A 23,103-nucleotide genomic window follows, 5' to 3' on the forward strand; every position below is an offset into this window, starting at 1 on the left:
ATAACTTGTGAATTGTATTCAGGTACGCAACAATGGTCAACAGATAGTTTAAAATGTATTCTACAGTTTTAGCTTAAGCCAGCAACCTTTTTGACCAAAAGAGCCATTTTGCCCCCTTTTGCAACCATTTTTTTTGTCTGGAGCCGCAAAACATATTTGATAGCTTGATAGCTTATAAAGTTGTATTTATTGTTATATCATAGACAAAAACTACATTTTGTTTGCATTTATTATTTATTACATTATATAAAACGGTTTACCTCTAATAATAAACAAAGAACTCTTATAAGGAGAATTAAAAAAAAGACACAGGTCTACTTTAAAATAAATCAACACAGCAGGGAGTCCTCTGCACATTTGAAGGAAATAAATATATTTGAAGGAAATAAATATAATTAAAATGGGCCCACTTTGAAATAAATAAAACATATAGCTGCACCCTAAAAAGAGTTAACTGATTGAATTATGACTGAAGATCGTCAGCTGTCTTCCTCTTCCGTTTTTCTCCTCGATACGTAAAGGCTGCAGCACCTGTGACAACTTCTCGACTCTCCATATATCCCGTTAAACCAGCATCGTTTGCTTGAAATCAGATAACTCTGTCCTCGCAGAATTCAATCCTGTGTTCCTCCGATACTTTCATTTTCTTTGATTTATCCATAGTACGCTCATCGAGCCGGGGATCAGGTTATTCATCTGCAAGAAAAGGCGCTGGCGCGGGACTGTCGCAAGATATTACGCATATTTTAGTTGACCTAATAAAAAACGTTTTGTTTTTAATGTATGTGTCACAGTATCACCTCAAAATACAAGATACGAAACATTTTCAACCATGCAACAAAATGTAAATAGTCCTACAAACCTTTGCGCCGTTCATAATGGCAGCCCACTGCTCGTAACGCTAGGATGGGTCAAATGCAGAGGAACCATTTTGTTACATAGTAAGTAGGCCTACTGTGTAATGACAATAAAAGTAAAAAAAAAAAGCTCAAGCTCAAGGGAGCCAGAGCAGAGGGCTTAAAGAGCCGGAGAGCCACGGGTTGCCGACCCCTGCGTTAAGCGAAGACCAAACACACAGATTCTTTGTATACAATTCCCCATTTTGTGTTCCTGTGAGAACATTGAGGCCGAGCAGAGAAACATTTCCTGGTAGTTGCATGTGTGAACAATAACCCATACATACTCTGATGAAGATACCCAATTAAGCAACCTGATCTCACCAGAATGCGTGACTCCACCACGACTCCTTTACACCACAATGCGTGGTGGAGTCACGAACTTTGTTACATTTACGTGTCGGCACCACGCAAACAACCCCAATGTAAAGTGAATGAGGCTCCTTTGTCGTGGTGCACACACGCATTTCTACAACGTCCCGCAGTGAGCTTTTATTCTATAAAACGTGTTTAAAATCTACTTTATAGCTTGTAGTAACTCACGGGAGGCTTCTTTTATTATATTTGTATTCATAATTATTTTTTATTTTTCGTCAGAATGTAAAAATTACATGTGTTCTCAAAAATATGCATTGTGTGTAATGCAACTGTGATTTTTATTAAATTAGTTAGTTTTTAAGGAAGGCCAGAGCTTCAGCCGTGTCAAATAGATTGTTCCCTTTAGTTAACTTTATTTAAAAGATAAAGATCATGTCCCCTGTATTGTATTACGAGCGTCCATTCCCATTGGATAACGGAGAATTTTACACCCGGAAGTAAGTAGCCTATTCTCCTTACTGTCGATTGATTATACAGTGATATCTGAACTACTCTAAAACACCAGATTATCCTTGTTAATTACACAACATTGATTGGTTTGAATTGTGTACAATGCTTTTGTATTTTCCCCCTTCGATTCGGAGAAACAAATATTTTTTCGGAGTTTTAGGACGGCAGAAGACACTACACTACCCAGAATCCTCAGCTATCGTTTGGGACTACACCATGTGCTTAGCTTGACAAACCCCGTGATCAGTCCTCAAGCTCTTTGATTGGTTGACCTCCAACTGCATTCCATATGAAACAAAACGTTTCGTAAAAGAGAAAATCATACTTTTTAGTTTTTTAGTCAATGAGTAGTTCAGATATCACTGTAAAATCAATCGACAGTAAGGAGAATAGGCTACTTACTTCCGGGTGTAAAATTCTCCGTTATCCAATGGGAATGGACGCTCGTAATACAATACAGGGGACATGATCTTTATCTTTTAAATAACGTTAACTAAAGGGAACAATCTATTTGGCACGGCTGAAGCTCTGGCCTTCCTTAAAAACTAACTAATTTAATAAAAGTCACAGTTGCATTACACACAATGCAGTGTTTTTTGAGAACACAAATTCGTAACTAATGTAATTTTTACATTCTGACGAAAAATAAAAATAATTATGAATACAAATAAAATAAAAGAAGCCTCCCGTGAGTTACTACAAGCTATAAAGTAGATTTAAAAAACGTTGAATAGAATAAAAGCTCACTTAGTGTGTGCACCACGACAAAGGAGCCTCATTCACTTTACATTGGGGTTGTTTGCGTGGTGCCGACACGTACATGTAACGAAGTTCGTGACTCCACCACGCATTGTGGTGTTAAGGAGTCGTGGTGGAGTCACGCATTCTGGTGAGATCAGGTTGCAATTAAGCTGTCTAACTCAGAGTGCTGAAGATCAAATGTGCTTCTGAATACTTGTGTTTAAACATGAAGACTGCAAATGTTGTATCCCCCTCTTTTCAGCACAGTTTTGTATTAGAGATAGTTTCTAGAGTAAGCAAACTTTTTTACAAACGGTATATCCATGTATAATGATATATTATTAATTTATCAGATGAAGATTCTTTATCAAGAGTAAACTTTGGACATATTTGTATTGGAAAAATAATGTTCTCAAGATGTCTAGAGCCTCTTAAGAAACAGGTATGTCTAAACTCTGCCTGTCGACAGAAACCACACATCGCTTTCCTTCTGCTGCTTCCTGTATACATGTATTCAGTGCCTGCATTCAACAAAGTGCTAATAACTTCCTCACTCTTCCCTTCCTCTATTCTCCTTCCCATTTGCATCCATCCAGTGTCTTACCCTCCCCCCTCTTCTACTCCCTTTCTCTAGCTCAGTCTCACTGTATTCCTCACATGGTGTGGGTAAGCCCAAAAAGCTGTCAGAATCTGTTCTGCTGTCAGCGAGATGCCGAGTGGGAGCGCATTAGATATTGGCCTTGGTGTGTCCCTGACAAGAAACAAGCCAATTAAGGAATCCCCTGGCACTGTTTAAGCCCGGTTATGGCAGAGGTCCCTGAGTCGAACACTGGTGTGCAAATCATCATACCTTTTTTATATCAGAGCCTCCGTGGGGAGAAGTGGAGTGATTCAGGATTATTCCCTTTTTTTTTCTTTCTATCTCGTAGCGCTGCCGGCCATCACTCAGCAGCACGCCTTAGAGAAGTTTATCTGAGCTATGAAGGACACTGACATACAGATTTCCCTCTCCCTCCTCCTCTCTGTTGTGCAGCGCTCACTCTGAAGGCTAATAGTATTAGGGCTGGAGGAAGTGCTTAGAGATAACCCTAAGGTCGGGTAGTTGCAATCAATTACTGTGGTTAAATATTGCAATAAAAAAGATTAAGGATTAGTATTGGGGTAAAGGCTTGAGAGAGCGTGCCTTCATACTTATATGTGTGTTAAGTGTGTGAGTCATCTTATTCAATGTTGCTCTTTATATCCAATCACTCCTTGACATGGCCTTCTATCTTCCTCTGTGTCACTTTCTCTGCGCATGCCCCCAAACTCAGAGCCTGAATCTGACGGCAATCCCCTGAAAATGTTCCCAATATCTGACAGACTGATTTCTTTAGAGGACTTCAAGTCAACGGCCTGCAGTCTTAGCTAAGTATTATCAGGGTGCGTCATCAGACAATGACACAATGGGAGGCTCAAACTATTTGGCATTGATAACTGACATAGATCATTTGCTTTTACAGGCCGTCAATCCCAAGTCCATTGGTTTTTACCGTTACAGCTTTCTACTCTAACAATGGTGATTACATTGTATTAACATACAACATTAGAGCTAGCTGTTACAATTAGAAACCTTTTAAATCACTTTCAACATGATATACTTACCACTTCAAGCAGGATTATATAGCATTTACCACTTTAGTTACAAAAAACAAACAATTAACGTTCTTTTTTTTAATGGAATAAATCATTTCTTACTGTGTAATTTTGCTTACAATTACCAACAGGTTTCTATCTTAATGTAATACCTGCTTTATGGGCAACCATACATCAACAAGATTATCTCATGAGGGTAAGACACTCAGAGGACCTTCAAAGGAAATGGGCAGTTCATCCAAGTTTAGCAAAGACGCCTGCATATCAGCAGCGACTGATATAGAGGACAAATGTATAAATGCACTTAAAATGACCTTTTAATAACAAAGAAAAATGATAAAACACACAGACACATACTGTACACACAGACTGAAACACAAACAGACACACACAGACTGAAACACACAGACACTGACACACAAATGTCTCGCTCTGAGCTGAGCACTAGTGAGGCATCAGGGTTGCACAGCCTAATATTTGACTGAGCTGTGTTCGGGCAGCCAGCGCTGTGCTGCTCCTTACATAACGCTGTGTTTATACGCCCCTGGTGGATCTGACTTATCGGCTGCTTGGGATCTCTGAAATTGATAAAAAACATAATTATTCCCTCTGTATGATGAACACAGATCAGTCTTTGTCGTCCAACTGGCCTATGCTCGGTTGGCATTATGATGTCAATGAGTGAAAACAAAAAAGGCAACATTAGGCATGTGTAATCCCTTAAAGCTGTTTCATGTAATTTAATAAATAAACTGCTCCTCTCTATTCTCCGCTCCCCCCCATGACAGGAAAATGACTCATGCATATTTCAGCAGTTTGTCTGCCTGTTCTGAGTGGAGCTTATTGTGGCTGCTTTCAGACGCCAAATGAACCCTCTTTTCCTTCTCCTCTCTCTCTGTCCTCACCACTCTGACGCCCGGTTCTTAATCACAATTCAGCATTTCAGGAGGAAAAGCATAAGAGTAGAGACACACATCTTTGCCTCATGAAAACAACATCAACATCAGTATCAGCTTACCTTTGGCGTTCTCAAGTACAATTATTAACTTATTTTTGAGGAAAAGTTTTGCTGAGTCAAAGTCCTTGAAAGACACGGTATGGATCAATTGCTGTTCAATATGCACAAATCTAATGAGTGAAACCTTTGAGGGTAAATGTGTTTTTCTAACTAAGGATATTCCCACATTCAGTAAAGTCATTAACAAACATAACAACAGTCCTCCTTGCATAGTGTCCCCTTGTGGGCCAATTGAAACAGGTCTATTTACTTTCCGAGCACAGCAGGTATAACATAATCAAAGGGCACCTTGCACTGAGGGTTGGACGAATGGACGTATATCGTGTTTACAGTGTGTAAACATTTGTTTGCAGCTTTCCAGTGAGCAGACATGTCTGTGATGTGGACCTACTTGCAAATGCATTCTAGTGGTTGGGGAGAACAAGCACAATTAAGTAATTGATTGAAGTTTCTTATGCTCTGTTTACACGAGAACGCAAACGGTTGTATCTGCTACTTTTGTCTTTCGTATAGCCCGTTCGTTCACACGAGGCCGTAACGGAAACGCGGAAACGGACCCCGCAAACGATAACGGGTCCCAAGGTGGATAGATCTGCAAACGGAATGCTCTGGGAGGCCTAACGGCTATTCCCAGGCAACCATATGAGCCCATAGCTAGAAAATAAAAGTCCTGCACTAAGAATGAACTTGTTCACTACTGAAACATCTACATCTTACCTTTATTTTCATTTAATCGTTTATTTGAACCGGGACAATGCACATTAATGAACATTTTAAACAGAATAATGCTTTGAAATGTAAATGAGCCGGATTTTAGCTTTGAGCTAATTTCCATCCGTAGTCCCGTCACTTACAACATTTATGAACCTATAACTTTTACCATGTCCACAATGTCTCTCAAAAGCCAAAAAGATGAGCATAAGTAGGAAAAGACAAGCACAGATTTTGCATACTGTATATATGTGTCTAGTATGTGGAATTTGCCAGGCTAGAAAGTGTTAAGCTTTTTCTTACAAGATCCAGTTTCTGCAGCAGAATTTCAATCATTTGTTCCATAAATGAAACCAAAATGTTCATTCCACTGAAATTAAAGCACCACAATAATGTTGTGATAAAATAAATAGTGTTTTGTTGTCTGTACATTTATGGGTACAAGGCTTCTGTAGCTAATTGCTCATTTGGGCTGCACACGTTGTACTGTAAGTCTTAACAATAGATTTTACATTTTGGAAATATGGCTGGTGCTCTTACCCATCATTTCCCAGTAAATGCGTAGCTAGAGTATAGGGCTTCTTTGCCTTACTCAAGGACACTTCAACATTGTTGTTATTGGGTATATGCAGAACCCCCTAGTGTCCTATGATGAGAAGCTGGCAGACCACCACTGTGTACTTCTGGTTAACCTTCCTCTTCAACAAAACCACTCACCTTCCTCTCTTTACAAGCACTGTTTAATGGCATTTGATAAAAAAAAATCAGCCATAAATATACACCCCAATTTCCACTTCACCTTCAAATTCATATCATACGACAGCTATATTCCTGGCAAACTCATCATCAGGTAATCATGCTGGAAAAGTTACTACATATTAAATTATTTAAAGATGTGCATTGGGCAGGACTGGCGGACAGCAGTTTATATCCGGAACTAGAAGCAGTATGTGACTCCGATAGGCAGCTACACGTCGTGCTGCTGTATCGGCCTGATACCAGGCTGTGTCTAATATGGTGGGGATTGACTTCCTCTTGCTAGCTTCCTGGGTAGTAAAGGGGATTTTAACCATTTTACATCCCCAGATCTTCACACCTTCCCTCAGGCCCTCTGCTCTCCAAGCCTTAAATATTAATGGTAAAATGGGAGGATAGTGGACGAGTGAGGATGGTGGACAGCTTAATCATGGTAGAGGCAGCCTCCCTCTCTACTCTCCCTTAACGCTGTAGGCGGCTGTCACCACGACCTACATGATGTAATCACCTTCATAACCCTGATATAGGCCACCAAGGGCCTGGCAGGGAGATATAGAGGGACAGAAAAGAGCTGGGGGGACCTTTGGGATCTACCAGCAGAGGATCATTTTAAGTCAAAACTCAGAGAGGGAGTGGAGTCGTAAGGATAGTGAAGGACACTATAGCGCTGCAAAAAACATGAAAAGGCTAAAAAAGTTGTTCTTACTGCCTGATCTCTCAAATACAACCTCAGCAAAAGTAAGAAATATTGCCAGATCTTCAGTGTTGCTACTTTCCCCTATTCAGTCTGCCTATAGTCACCTCACCACATTTGTTTCTCTTTTGACAGGTATTGCATTTTTATATGGGTGATATAAATCGTGGAGATTCTGTGAATACCTACCTACCACATCTCAGCCCCATTTTGTTAACCTAAAGACAGATCAAATGTATCATACAAATAAGACATTTGGGAGATTCTACACCCTCGAATGCACTGCAAGCATGGCTGTATTGGCAGCAATCAACTATATCATTTTAAATAAATTGAATAAAAGCATCTCTATTACATTATGAAAGATTCACAACTGAAGAGATATGATCTACATTTTAGGGCACAACCTCATTGAATAAATCACTTGTCATTTTCAGAGCCACTGCATAAATGAAGGTTTAGGGAGGCATTTTGTTGAACATTAACCATGGTTTGGTCACCTTTTTTATACTGAGAACATAAGAAGGAAAACTAGGACAGAGTTGTCAGAGGATAGCCTATGCCACCATTCTGTAATACGTTTTCATCTCCCTCAAATATCCTGACAGCTCAGAGAGGGATGGGTGTTGATGCAGCATGACGTTTTTGATCTGAGGATGTTATAGTTAGTCAGCACAACACAGTTCATTATCATGATACCTTCAGTTTGGCACTCGCTGCCATTTCCAAAGTTTAGATTTTCAGCTAGACAAGTTACTGAGGGGAACCGTATGCACACAAAATGGGATTACCCTTTTGTGAAGTTGACGGACCACAAGACTGCATTTGGTACAAGACATGTATTCATTGTTTCTCCAGTATCTGAGAGGCAAACACATTTAAACTAAAGAATTGAACACTAGGTTTTTGCAGTAGGCAGTGGAAGTTAGCTTTGTGAGCATTGGCTGGTCCTTTAGTGAACATTTAAAGAGTCAGTAAAATATTTCACTGGACCTAAAAGCGACACAAATAATTGATGGGGGAAGTTTGAACAGCATAAGGGAAGCTTCCTTCGAGACCATGGCTCATTATCTGTCAGTATTTCCCAAGTGGACTGAAGGGTCTGAATAAAACCAGTGATGTGAATACGAAACAGGTCACTGCTACCCATTTGGACCTGTTCAAATCAATATAATTGATTTAATTGATGCAGAGATAGTCATGTGTTTTCAACAAGGTCCAATAAGTAGTGCAAGAGATGGCCTCCTTACCCCGTTGATAGGATACGTCTTCCATCCCAGCTCTCCAAGAACAGACGTCGTATCCAGCAGCACAACTGAAATGGAAAAAGAAGCGAGAGGAAAATGCAACCATTAGCAATCTGTCAACACACAAAAAGTCCTATTTTGGAACTGGAAATTGAAATATCAGTCATAAACATGTTCATTTAAACTATTTGTATATTAACAGAAATGAGTTTCTAGAATGAATATTTATGAGCGTGGTGGCGTGTGCTGTGGGAGCAACATTTTTGCTACTTACAACACAATTTGGGGACTGATGGATTACAGTGAGATTGCCGTCAACAGTCCATTCCCTCCCAATATCACTTTCTCCCATCCTCAGCCTTGCTTCAATCTCACTGACAACATGCTCTTCTTCTGCCTAAAGCTGTTCGAGATATACAGTATAAGCGGGGATAGATCTCTGCTCAACTCTTATGAAACTTACTGCAACGTATACATCCTACTATCCTGCCTGGTATGGTTCTTAGGTATGCTTATTAGAGCTTCATATTATAGTTTTCCATAGTAAAATAGACAGGGAAATTAATCTTGGTGCAGAATAATAAACAATTTCAGTTCACTATAACTTTACAGGTATTGTAAGGATACAAAACAATTTCCCCCTCTAAAATAAGAATAATGCTAGCCTTTTCAACATTTTGTCTAGCTCTCAAGGACTTTAATAATTCAGGAGGACTGCATCTCTCCTAGTACAAGTTATTTACAGTGTAAAGGAGCAGACATGGTTAACTGAATGTGTGATGCCACCATAACACCACTGAATACAAAATAAAATAAAAAGTAGCAACAACATCTGACCTCGTTACTGTTGTGTTTTATACAAAAATAAGATCCTTGAATGTAACATTGAGCCAGTGCAGTCATCTGTTCTGTGTGGATGACATAGGTATAAAATAAATGTGAGTGATATCTGGCAGAGAAATGACACTCGACTCAAGAGGCTTGTTAAAATACTCACATGCTGTAGGTCATAAAAGACCATTCGCCAAAAATCTCATCTTTAAACTTGTCCTTGAGCAGCCATAGACTTAGATGTTAAATGTCAAGATGTGAATCCCACAAGCTTTATACTGACACTGATTTCTGACTATCATTGGTATTCTTCTACTTGAAACGACAGTTTTAAGTATCAGTCAATCATTAATGTCCACTTAGAGCTCTTTAAGTGGTCCTTGGGGGCCTCGTTATTCCAACACAAATGTCTATCAGGGACAGTATCTCCATTGACATCATTGCTCACCAATATCTCGTTACTTGAACTGAACAGAGAACAATGCTCTAAAGATATATAGATGTGTGAATTCCAATGCTACAGAAAAGTGATGTTTATATCTGTGAATGTAATCTGACAAGCTCAAGGCAAGCATAAAGGATGGAGCATTTCTGAATGTGTCTGTTCCCAGTTAGCCAGTACACCCCTGATGGAGCGTGGTTGACAGAAATGTCATTTTGTGTGCATTTATGCGTCTTTCATTCCCAACTAAATGCTTCTCCACTCCCCCTCAGCTCCCATAAGATGCAACGCAGTGACAACATGTGCATGTTACAACCCGCTGCTGCAGATACACGCTTTTCAACATCAGGAAGATACGCCCACAGCTGACCCAGAAATCGACGCAGGTTCTGGTCCAGGCTCTCGTCACCTCACGCCTAGACTACTGCAACTCCCTCCTGGCTGGTCTACCTGCATGTGCCATCCGACCTCTGCAGCTCATCCAGAATGCAGCGGCTCGCCTGGTCTTCAACCTTCCTAAATTTTCCCACACCACGCCGCTCCTCCGCTCCCTCCACTGGCTTCCGGTAACTGCTAGAATCCACTTCAAGACACTGGTACTTGCGTACCATGCTGCGAATGGATCTGGCCCTTCCTACATCCAGGACATGGTTAAACCGTACACCCCAGCACGTGCACTACGCTCTGCATCAACCAAACGACTCGCTGCACCCTCGCTGCGAGGGGGACCCAAGTTCCCATCAGCAAAAACACGTGGGTTTGCTATCCTGGCTCCAAAATGGTGGAATGAGCTCCCCATTGAAATCAGGACCGCAGAAAGCTTACACACCTTCCGGCGCAGACTGAAAACTCATCTCTTTCGACTCCACTTCGAGCGATAGAATGACTAACAAAGAACTGCTAACAGAGCACTTATATACTAATAAAGGACTGGCTTAGCCAGTTGAGTAGCACTTGAAACGATTGGCTCTTTGAAACCTGATGTTCTTATATGATTCTGTTTTCCTCAAGGTTGTGTCTTCCTGGTCGAATGTACTTATTGTAAGTCGCTTTGGATAAAAGCGTCAGCTAAATGCAATGTAATGTAATGTAATGTTCTGAATTGGATAAATCAGGTGCATCACAAATTCCAAGAGTTAAGAAAAATATCCAGTTGTCAAAAACTGCGACAAATGAAGAATACAAATCTCCTAACTGATCATTTTCTGAACTGCAAATGCTATGTATCGAATGCCCTTGAAGAGCATTTGTAAACATTCATATTGGGCTCATGAAGCTTCTCTTTGATGATTATAGTTAAATGTCACACATCAGATAATGAGTTGCTGCTCTCCTTATTATAATACCAATGATGTCTTTCACATTTAGACACTATTGCCAGACATGGAATGCCAAAAAGGGGAATTGTGGAAATTCACTATCATTTTTGAATCCATAAATGTAATTTACATTTCATTTATTTTAATGTTTGGCCACCGGGGCCAGGAGAAGAAGCTGTGAAAAATAAAATACCAGCTTTTAAGTTAATGTGGCAAACTGTTGCCCATACAAAGTACAACAAATATAAGGCAGCATTTGTATTTATTTTGGAGTAGTGCTTCTGGCCACTCACCTTGTCCAGTATTAACTCTTTTTATAGCTTTAAATGCTCCTTGTGTCCGTATGCCAATTGGTGTTGCAGCTGGTAATCTAAATTGAGTTCATTAGAGCATTTTTTTTAAAAAACGTCTGCCTTCAGCATAGGTTGATTAGAGTAAAGTAAAAACAAAGTTTAGTTGCCAAAAACCAAAAACAATTAGTAAAAAAGGCCAACATGCTCTGCATAAGTAAAGGGATAGTCATCTGGATGCTCATCACTTTGAGAGACATATTTTCCATTGTACATTTAGTCAATTGTTAATATTAAATAATAATTTTGCAGCCTTAACTAGATGTTTGAATCTCAAAAGATATATGTGGTATAGGCCTCTCTAAATGTGCGTAACAGTCTGGTGGATACATATATGTATGTATGTGCATGTGTGTTTGTATATACTGTATATATGAAGATTGTTTGAGTAACATTTGATGTAAAATCCTTATTTTACTACTTAAACACACATTCTCATGCATTCTGGTCTCATTGCCTTACCAACCAAAGATCCATTGACATATGCAGGGAGATGCAAAAGCAATGAGCTGCTGAGGTCATGTTAATGGAGTGGGAACTTGAGTGTGCCAGAGAAAATATTCGGTGCCCAAATGGCTATGTGTGCTTCCTGAAACCTGGGTTATAGGGTTAGGGTTTTTAAGGAGAGAGAAATGTTTCTCCCTGAGATTTCAAGGCGGCATTAAAGAAATGTCATCTGTAAAAATCCATGAATCACAGCTGGGGATTGTAAAAATGTGATTCCCTGAGCACAAAGGAAGACACAAGGAGAAACACATACTGTGTAGCAGGTGTAAAGGAGAAAAGAGAGTAAGATAATTTCTTAAAGTATTAGACAGTTTACTTGGCAAATATGCATTTTTATCAATACAAACATTTTTGTTAATGAATGATGAATGTTATTAAATGATGATATTTGTTGGCTGTAAATGTATCCTTTTTCAGATTGCAATTACCTGTGAACCCCAAACGGTTACTTTATTTGCTTCAAAAACCCCATTTGTCTAAACATAAAGTATTAAACTCAATTTACTACTCTTCACAAAGAAGCACCTAATAAAACCTGTTGTGTTATATCAATCTGAGCGTAATTGGAGAAAATTGACATTGATCTGTATACAAATGTAGCATATGTCTCTATTGATTGACCATCCTGTCCAACACAGCGAGGGAAGGCGTCATGTGGATCCTTTCATACTTCTCTTCTAATTCTGTCCCCACTGCTATGCAAGCCTAATATTTCCTCCATGTTGGATCAGTTCCAGTGTCTTTTTCTGCCAACCAGTCAGCTCTGTGCCATGTCAGTGTCCGTGCCAGGCCGCAGGACTAGCTGGCAATGCCATGGTGTTAATGGACATCATTAGACTACTGTGGGCAGGTATGCAACACAGTGCCTGGAGGATGGCCTAATTACTGAGAATTGGCCGTGTTGCTCACTTCAGCAGTTTCACATTTCACTTTCCATAAATAAAGAACAGATTATGTACATTAGGAGGCCTTGTGAAAGTTATCCAGCAGAGAACATTGCACTTTAAGGTTTATAAGATCCTAGAAAAAAAGGCCTGGTGAAGAAGTTGTGTGTATTCTTTTGAAACAGCCATTGCAAAACGTGTACAATGTATGTACAACACTGTATACTGAAATGTGAACGTACAGGGGTTCTTGATTTGTACAGGTATTCAGAATAAAACACCTCTTGTTGTACTGATATAACAGGAGTTAAATTCTAACCTTACAACTCATTATTCATTTAAAAACATTACAGCTACAAGCCTACAATAATGCAGAACGTAGTTACAAGTATGAACAAGAGAGCAAATAAAAGTACATTATATGTTATGGTTACAAGGAGATTGACAACGCCAATAAGTATGACAGGGAAATGATACCAGCTGCTGATAAAACCTAGAGTTCACAATGAAGCAAGACACACATATTCTGACACTGAAGGGCACATGTTTCCAAATCAGTTTATATTAAGTACATGTGTACAAAAAAAGACAAAGACTAAAGTGAGCTGAGGCCATTACATTGGGTGGCAGAATATGCTAGGTTATCCATGGGTACTGCCATATACTTACCACAGATGCAGTAACAGCAAATACACACACACATGGGAAACAGGTAAATCACTTGTGCTCCAATGTGCTTTTCACCAAAGGAAACAGTGAAGGGGCACAACCCCTTCTAAAGAGAAGCCCCAAACTCCACTAAATCAAATAAATAACAACTGAAACAAAGTTAAACCAAATAAGGATCCCAGTTGGTTCTTAAAAATGCAATTTATGACAAATGCTAAAAACACCTTAACAGATGAAAACAAAAGAGTAGTAAAACAGTGCTGGCAAAACAAAAGTGGCACAACAAAACAGCAGGTGAACCTACAAAGAGTACAATGGGAGTTGAAGGTAGTGATGTTACGTATTGCGCCGAGGCTTCGGAGCGTGTGTCGAGTAATCCCCGAAGCTTTTTGTGAAGCCTGTATCGAGGCTTGTATCGTTTTGGGCCAGTGATGTCATCGATGACAAACGAAGCCTCGCTGCCTGTCGATACCACGTGACTGCTTCAGGAAGCAATTCAGATCGGTTGAACCGTTGAACCACAACGCTCATAATACCCATGGATGTATAATAAGAAGAACCATATTAGCCCTCATGTACCCGGCGGGCCCGGGGACACAATGGAGTCAAGAGAGCTCAGACCCTCACTTAGAGGTCGGAACATGTCATAATAAATAGATACAAGCATAAATAAATGCAGGAATAAAAACATCAATAATACAGGAATAGATATCTTATAGTGTTTTCAGTGAGATTCAGTGTGTGTGCTGTGGCTCAGCTGGAAAGCAGTTGACTCATGACCGCAGGGTCCCTGGTTCAACGGCTGAACAATACTTATTTTTTGTTGTTTATAAAAGCTACAGCTAAATGAGATAATGTACTTAATAAATGTATTCTTTGATATGGTTTAGCCTTTCTCAGGCTACAACATGGTTAAGTTTATGAATATTATTAAGGAATACAAATCCCTCTTTGCAATGTTTACCAGCCTCCTTAGGCTTTTCAATCACAATCATTAAACTGGAATAAACACAATATTGTTAACATGAAAATATGATTTTATGTTCGTTGTTTAGAGTTATTCTAAGGCTTTACTCATTGAGAACTCGGTATGAGATAGAGCACACTGTTGAGATATCCAACCTGCCTGTTTTACACACTTTGACCAACAGGGGGGGCTTGTGTTCAAATGAAGCCCATGATGAAGCCTCATGAGATGAACCCTTTTGCGAACCAATTGGCTGGAAAGCTTCAAAGCTTCATAAGGCTTCATCTCGCCATCACTAGTTGAAGGCCTCACCATGGTGCATACAAACATATTGCATTTAAATGTTGTGAACCCACTCACCACATAGTCAGTGGCGGCCGGCCCATAGGGGCGCTAGGGGCGCCGCCACACCTCTTGCCAGATACAAAATAAAAAATAAAAATAAAAATTAAATGAAAAAAAATATATTTAAAAAAAATACATTAAAAAAAAATATATATTTAATTTTTTAATTTTTAATGAACAAGGTAAATATCATACAATTAGTATCACAAAAATGTATAATCTACAATACAATCTCGTTTAAAATGTTACGATGTCTAAAGTTACTGATAAGTCACATGTTTCCTGCCTGGCCTTGCCCATGGCATTAGTTTATCATTACCGGGCAGAGCCCCCGAGCGAAACAGCAGCAACCAGCAGGTTGCAAAAGTCTCAATAGTAAACTGTGCCGCCAAAACATAATTTCAGCCAATCAGCGCCGTCAAATATTTTGGTCACGTGGGCGCTCACGTTGGCGCCCATGTTGCTTACGTGCGTTGACGTGATTTGTTTTTTAGACTCGTGAGTGACCAAGGTGACGCAGTATTTGGATGAGAATGGTGTGCAGGTGGAGTCGCCGGAACCTCGGTCCGCCCAAGAGCTACTCTCCAATCCTTTTGAAAGGAGAAGTTTGGGAGATAAATTGATACTTAAAGACCTTGGACCGGACCAACCCGATTTGTATATCACAGCAAGCTCGTGAAAAAGACAAAACGTATCAACAAGGCTTCTCACATGGCTAGCTGGATGCAAACAGGTAAATGCTATCTTTTGTTTCACATGCTTGCTCTTCAAACAGCCGGGGACAGATACGATCTGTTCAGAAACTAGACAAAAGTTAAACAAGTACAAACCACAGACTGTCTGTGTCATGGAGAATACAGTCGCTGGTTTATTTATGTCTGTAGGCCGTTGTTGTGAGTGTGGATGGTCGGAGCATATATAGCGTTAGCTTAGCCAAGCTCCATTCAGGGAACAAGCATTCTAAAAGGTTTTTCGCCTGCCGTCTGTCTGCAGACTTGTCAAAGCATTAATTCATGGTTTTTACTAACCGGTATCAGTATGTTGTTACGTCGGCATCATTTAGAAACGTGTATTACAATTTAATCACGGTAAAATATGTTCATGTTGTTGTAGCTGTAGCTCCCGTGCCAGCACGTCTTGTTTGAATGATGCGAGTAAACACAGCTGACAGCTGCGGTGAAACTCGAGCGACTAGAGCGATGCGATAGGAGCGTTTAGAGCGAAGCGAATATTCGCATCGCGTCCGGTCTGAACGCAGCATTAAAGCGAGCTCCGCGCTGCACTGGAAACGCGCCATTACATCACCAGAAGTCCTAATTTAAGGGGTCATTTCTCCCAAAAACATTTTTTTACTCACTCTATCAATAGCCCCACCAAAAATATTTTCCACCAGCCGCCACTGCACATAGGTCTTAGGACAGCACTCCAACAAGTAAGCAGGACAACAATTGGCTTCTTACCAAATGATTGGCCAATATGTCACAAAAACACCAACCACAACAGAGAAAAGGGCCAAAAAGCCTGAGCAGAGGCCCACAGGTGCTTATAATCAGGCCCTCATCAGGGGAGAGGTTTGGGGAGGAGTCAGGCCTGGAGCTGCATTCAGCAACACTGCACTGCACTCACCTGGGAGGCATTCCCCAATGGGTTTCAAGATAACATAATAGTGTCTATGAATCTATTACTTACCCTCACAACAAAACTGCATTCTAAAATACTGTTTAACGGGAAATATACTTATCTTTCCAATTACATCTGCAGTTAATCACAAGGTTAACGTTATGAATTGAAATACAACTTCAAAAATACAACAAAACTACTCTGTTAGGTTTAGTAAACCATTATGGTTTGGCTTTAAATTATGTCAAATTCTTACATAAACATTCATAATTGACGTTTCTTTCAGAACATTATTGCCGATGCAGTTTTGTTGTATTGAAACTTAATTTGTAGGGAACTAGGCTGTCTTGCACGTTAGTGCATATGTGTTTGTGTGTGCACTTTCGCTTAACTGTAGCACATTTCAAGTGAGCAGTGTACTATAAAACTGCCTATGTGTACATAAGAATCAATCCTCTCTCTCTTTCCCTCCATATAATTATCCCTCAGCGAGGCACCCACAGACCCAGCCTGGAGCTGAGGGTCCTTAGGGACTTCCACTGGTTAGATATAAATAGAACATGAGGTGGCCAACTCATAAATATGTGGAGCTCCAGTACAATGATGACATCTCCTGTCTAGCCTACAACCATCGCAGGCCACACAAACACCTCAAAATAACTACAACCCCAACAAAAGCCTCATCCAGCCTAACTTCATGTAAATTGGAAATGGAAACATTTTGAATATTTAGACAACAGGCACATGAACTACCTTGTTCAACTGAACCAACAAGGAGGGCACTTTTTGAGGGGATTACGGCCAACATTGAGTAACCTGAATCAAGAACATTCTAATTTGAAATATAATGAGTCATGAATTAATGCTGAGTTCAAGAAATATTTTTAGATTAGTTATATCATTAATAAGAAAATGTCATACCTTATACTACAAAAAGAATAATGGAAAGTAAAGTGGAATTCCCACTCGTAAACTCAGGACAAGTCGATCAACACAGTCTTAATGAAGAAGCAGTTTTCTTATGTCCACAACGAAAAAATGCATATTGTAAATTGTAATCCATCCACTAAAAGATAACATTAGGGATATTTGCTTGTATTTATTTAAAATAATGATGTCATAAAGAAAAACATGTATTGCATTTAAATTGATGTCGACATACTGTATGCTGTTAATTAGGGATGCTCCGATCGATCGGTCACCGATCGAGATCGGCCGATACTCTCTCCCGATCGATCGGTGCTCTCTAAACATGCCGATCGCGAGAGCCGATTGCATGACGTAAAATACATGACACTTTTCTCTGTGTGCGGCAAAACAAGCTCGCCAAAATGGCTTCACCGGTCTGGCATTATTTTAAGGTGTCCGAAAAAGACAGTAAAATAGCGGTATGCAACGTGTGTGAAGCAGAAATCCTGCAGCTCCGCCCGCCGGACCGGTAAGCGCAGCGAAACACACACACAGGGAGAACCAGTCTAGTCTAATAAATATAAAATCATTGCCAGTCTTATCAGTTGCAAGTGTGTATTTGTTGTAATAATGACAAAAACATAATACATTTCACAGTAATTATAATATAAAATAAAAACGATTTCCTTAAAGAATTATGATTAGTCATCAGGCTCGTGACCCCGCGGCGAGCTGGGGGTGTGTCAGTGACACACCCACGGCCAGCTTACCGCCTGTCGATTTTGCGGCAGCTCTTTCCCTCAAGAACGCTAACGAAAAAGCTCTATAATGGCAGGCAAACGTTTTTTACTTGACTTCTTTTCTAAAAAGAATATAATTCATAAGAAGAAAGAGTCTAGCAGCACCGAGGCTACAAGTGAAGCTGCTACTAGTACTACAGTACATCATCAGAAGAGCCGCCTAAAGACGTGGATAATGCTAGCTAACGTGCACGTTAGCTGCGCTAGCAACGCTCCCCTGGCTAGCTCAAGCTCACCTTTCCCAGAGGTATGGACGGAGGAGATGTGGCGGAGGAAACAAGAGACTGCAAAGCTGGGAAAATGGCCTGCAAAGTTTGTTCATCCATATCTGATGTATCAGTCTTCAAAACGCAAGTTGTGTGTGTGTGTGTGTGTGTGTGTGTGTGTGTGTGTGTGTGTGTGTGTGTGTGTGTGTGTGTGTGAAAAAAGCAGCGCTGTCTGCTTATTTGCAATGTAGGCTAGGCCTAATCAGAATAATTTCCAGTCCAGATTCAATGTTTGCATTAGTAGGCTATATATATTTTTCGTTTTGTTTATTTAATAAGTTAATTTCAGGACAACTTTGGGAATTTTGTTTGTTTGTTATGAGTTTTAAATAGATTTTGAAAGTGGAGATAGAGAGAGAGAGAAAAGCAGCGCTGTCTGCTTAGTTGCAATACTGTAGTTTATGCAATTTAGGCCTATACATTGTTTATGTAACGTATGTGCCAGTGTGTCCATGGTTTTGAGTCTGTGTGTGTCTGTTGAGCGCAGCGCCGTCTGCTTTTTTCAGTAAGTAAAGTAGGACTAAGCATACCGGTAGTTTCTGTGGACCTGTCTGCCCGTTTTGTGAGTGCACTGCGCGCGTGCGCACTTGTTTGGGATGACCTAATTTAAAATAGCGTCCCCCCAGTAAAAAAATCTCCACTACACCACTGTATGACACCCAATTTAAGACTATACTACAATGAACACATGACAACAAAAAAAGACAGTACATTGCGCGTAATAATAGTATATGTTAAAAAAGGACCTATCCCTTTACATTTGTTGGCTAAAATATTATAAACTACAAGTATTTAATACCGAAGTTTGTTTATGAAAATGTTATTTCAAAGTTAAACAGGACTCACTGAGGCAGCATTTCTCAAGGGCAAATAATGAGGTGTATCTTGCCATCCAGGTGGCCATAATCTTCTCACGTACAGAACAATTTAACAATCATTATCTTAATACAGTAATGCCTCCGAGGAAGCCGTGCTCTGACACAATTAACAGTCTCCAGCCTGGAGTCATCTCAATCTCTCTAGGGGCTTTTGTGAAAATACCTTTTATTACATGTAGCAGCGTGTTCTCTACTTAACGTCAGGCAGAAACTGAGATAACTATTATGTTCATAAAATGTTACAACCTAACTGTGAAAGAATCTTAAGAATCTCAGTTGTTAAATATTATATTGAATTGTTGTGTTTTCAGAATTAACCCCTATGTATTGATACTGAACTGATTATGGATATACATAATGTTCGTGCCAACCTGTGAATTCAAAGCCAGGCATGGTTACAACACACTAACGTTGTGACTTGTGAGTCAAAGGTGCACAGTTAACATATTTACAGCTGTTCCAGATTGACTGATTGATTGATTTTCCTTGGCAGCACACTGCTGCTGAATATCTCCTCCATCTACAGCGGTGATGGTGATCTTGGTGCTCTGTGGGGGGTGCCAGTGAGAGCAAAAGTCAGCCATCCTCTAAAAAATCAATGCAAAAAGCTGCATTATTTTGATGACGATTTCATTGCCAGATCCCTTTGAGTCTTGCAATCTGAAACTAATACAGCCCAAACAGCAGTTTACTGACTTCAAACTTCTGAAAGATCCAGCAGTATCTCATTGAGATGCATTTGACTAACACAAAAGATAATCTCATGTGGTGCTTCTATTTGACTCATCCGTTTCCCAAGGATGTATTGCTTTCTTGAATGTTCATGCCTGAATCTCACAGGGAGGAAAAAGCTATTTGAACAATGTCAGAAGTGTGAAACAACGACATCACCTCCTGAATTACTGGGTATCTGCTGCTCGACAAGGGCTCAAGAAATGATGTAATCATCATACAGTAGCTGCTGCCGACTTCACAACGGAGGAAAGTGAGAAAGAAAAGTACATATAAAGTATTAATAATAGTAAAGATGGTGAAATATCCTTTTGAAGACATTCTTGTTCAAACTGGGAGGTGAGTGAGTAGATCTTTTTGTTAATAACTGACTGCAATCCCAGTTGGATTGACATGAGGGATTATCTGATGTGTTGCTGTGAGAGGAGGCACACAGGCGAGAAAGAAAAGGTGATTGTTTTTTATTGTTCTCCTAACAGCTGACATCTCGACCAATTTTGTCTGTGAAATCCCCAATCTGTTATGTTCTGTTTGTTTGTGTTCGGCAGCACTAAAACGCCTCCGTGTAATAGTATTGAGTTTGTTCCCAGCCTTTCTTCAGCGTATACTAGCACTGTTTCCAATGTTTTTCTTTATATGATCATGAGGTGGCTGGATCACGACGTGAATTGGACGCAAAGGTTAAGAAACACATGCATTCATAACCCTGCGTTATTTAATCACTTGAATTAGCATGCAAACTTAACATTGAATTGTCCTCAACAGCATACGCAGCAGGAACATGGAATTATTTTTGCCAAAGTCAAAAGCAATACATGGGGCGTGAAGTAGCAAATTGAGAACCGTTTATTCCTCACCACCTAACAAGACAATTTCCTTTGTCAACTGAGTTATTATCAGATTTTTCAATTCAGAGCTGTACTGCTCTGTGGTTGACAATGACTGCAATTGTGCCCCTGAGGTCCCAGACCAGTCAATATGAAAGACTAAAGTACACTAGAAAGCAGACATCAGTGCAATCATTCAATCTGTAGCAGAGAAAAACAGAGAGTGGGGCTGTAGCAGCTGTCGAGAAGAACAGGGAGCAGCATCACTCTTATTGAACTGAGAGAACAATAAAATATAACCTGGGGGGCAGATCCTGCTGTGTCCCGCACAATCAATAAGACTATTTTAATCCTATCCGAAGCTGCGTATGTGCACATGGAGGGACACGAAGGAACGATCACACTTAAAATTGTGTAACCATACCTACAGTAGGCTATAGGCTACACGAACACTCTTGGTGGACTGCAAGCTTATGCAAAAATAAAAGCACATACAGGAGCAATGCCCTGCATATAAGAACATGTTCACACTGTACCCACATGCAGACGTGTTGCCATGTACTTTACATTGTATATTTGCACATTCATGCACATTATTTCACTGAATAAATGCATCTATGGCAGCTCGTAATCTTTGACTGTATTTTTAACATTTCCTGCAACATCTCTGGCACAAAACATGCAAGAAAGTCTGCACTCAAAAACTAAAAGAGAGCACACATGTTCTCAGATTGTCACCCACGTAATGATTCAGTCTTTGTCTGATCTGCTTCTGTCTATCTGTGTGTGTCTAAAGTAAAACTGTAATGTAATTAAAGCAGCTGGTTTACATAAACACTGTTTCACTTTATTCAGATTTTGGATCAAAACTGAGCTGATGGAATCAATTGAACTCTATTGGGTTATTGGTCTATTGGATTCTGTCATGGTGCAGTTTTGTGCAGAGACATTGTGCAACATAACACTTAATTGGAGATTATTAAAAGAGAAATCTTTTATATTGCACATGATTATATTTCATAAATACAACAATTGCAACAGAGAAAGCCAGACATATGTTGTTGTGCACTAACTACATCTGAATGATGGTTTTCTACCGGGATTTAATCAGTTTATTTACTCACTTTTGCGGAGACTGTTACATGATTAGTGCATGAATCCTTAGCAGAGCCTACATTGAATATGTTTTTGAATAACCGTAAACGTGGAATACACATTGCAAGAGTAAACAAATTGCCAGGATAAAGGTTACACAAGTTCACATTCGTTTTAGGAGTGGATCGTCAAACTCACCTTGGTTGCAATGGCTTAAGCGAGTGAGGACAATTCCAAGAAAGAGTGAAGCGAGGAGAAATCTGTTTCCAAAACTCATGTCTGCTGCAACATTTATCACCGGCTTTATAAGAGGTACTTCTAGCCGAGAGGTAACGCGGACAGAGAACAAGCGCGTCTGGATCCTCGACGAACACTGGTCCTCACATTCGGTCCCGGTGGGAGAGTACTGCCGGGTGACGGAACAAAAAGAGATCCATCCCTTACCTGGAGGCAGCGGCGGCGATGGCGAGGAACCGGGAGATTGTGGATAACAATATTTAAAGTAATATAAAAAATATCAGACAAGTGCGAAACACCATGCTCCTAGCAACTTTGCAGATTTACCATGGACTTCAGTCGCCGATATTGCATTGTTTGAAAGATCAATAAATTGTCCTAGTCAATATGGTCTCTTTAGCGCACAGGTTCGTGACAGATTTAAGAAATCCTGTTGGCTGATCGATGATCCGCGGACTACCGGCTCCGTGTCTGCAGCCCGGTCCCCTGCAGCAGCGAGAGGTGAGCAGAGAGAGGATGCAGCTACACTGTGAGACTGTGCGCATCTGTGCAGGATGCTCGGCACTAGAGGGGGTAAACTGACAAGGCAGTGGCGTGTGTGCGTGTGTGTCTATGTTGCCTCATTGGTTCAAGTGCAGGCTTCCCACATTTCTCCACAAGGACCTCTAAATGATGAAATAGACCTGTGATATGATTTGATCCTATGAACCATGTCTGAGAGAACATTCAGTTGGTAGCCTACATGTTTGGTGCAGGATGTTTCCAGGATTGTAAAAGAAGAAGGTTATGATCTAAATGGTTCAGTGAATTAAATAGTGAATTTAAACTGTATAGCTACTTACCTTTCAAATCGAAAGAAAATGAAAAATACATTTTCTTTCATTAAACCAACATTAAAC

The 23,103-nt window shown here is 40.1% G+C and overlaps 1 protein-coding gene across 1 annotated transcript in view; it reads right to left on the bottom strand.

The window, feature by feature from the left end:
• epha6 (eph receptor A6) overlaps positions 1-22,700 on the bottom strand; it is a 241,498-nt gene extending 218,798 nt beyond the window's left edge. Inside the window, exons 1-2 of the mRNA XM_034110395.1 lie at positions 22,166-22,700; positions 8,530-8,594 (exon numbers count right to left, since the gene is read on the bottom strand). Coding sequence (XP_033966286.1) covers positions 8,530-8,594; positions 22,166-22,244 — 144 coding nt within the window. The 5' untranslated portion in view covers positions 22,245-22,700. The remainder of the gene's footprint in view (positions 1-8,529; positions 8,595-22,165) is intronic.
• Between the last annotated feature and the right edge of the window lie 403 nt (positions 22,701-23,103).

Source organism: Pseudochaenichthys georgianus, chromosome 21 (genome assembly GCF_902827115.2).
Source record: "Pseudochaenichthys georgianus chromosome 21, fPseGeo1.2, whole genome shotgun sequence".
Taxonomy (NCBI): domain Eukaryota; kingdom Metazoa; phylum Chordata; class Actinopteri; order Perciformes; family Channichthyidae; genus Pseudochaenichthys; species Pseudochaenichthys georgianus.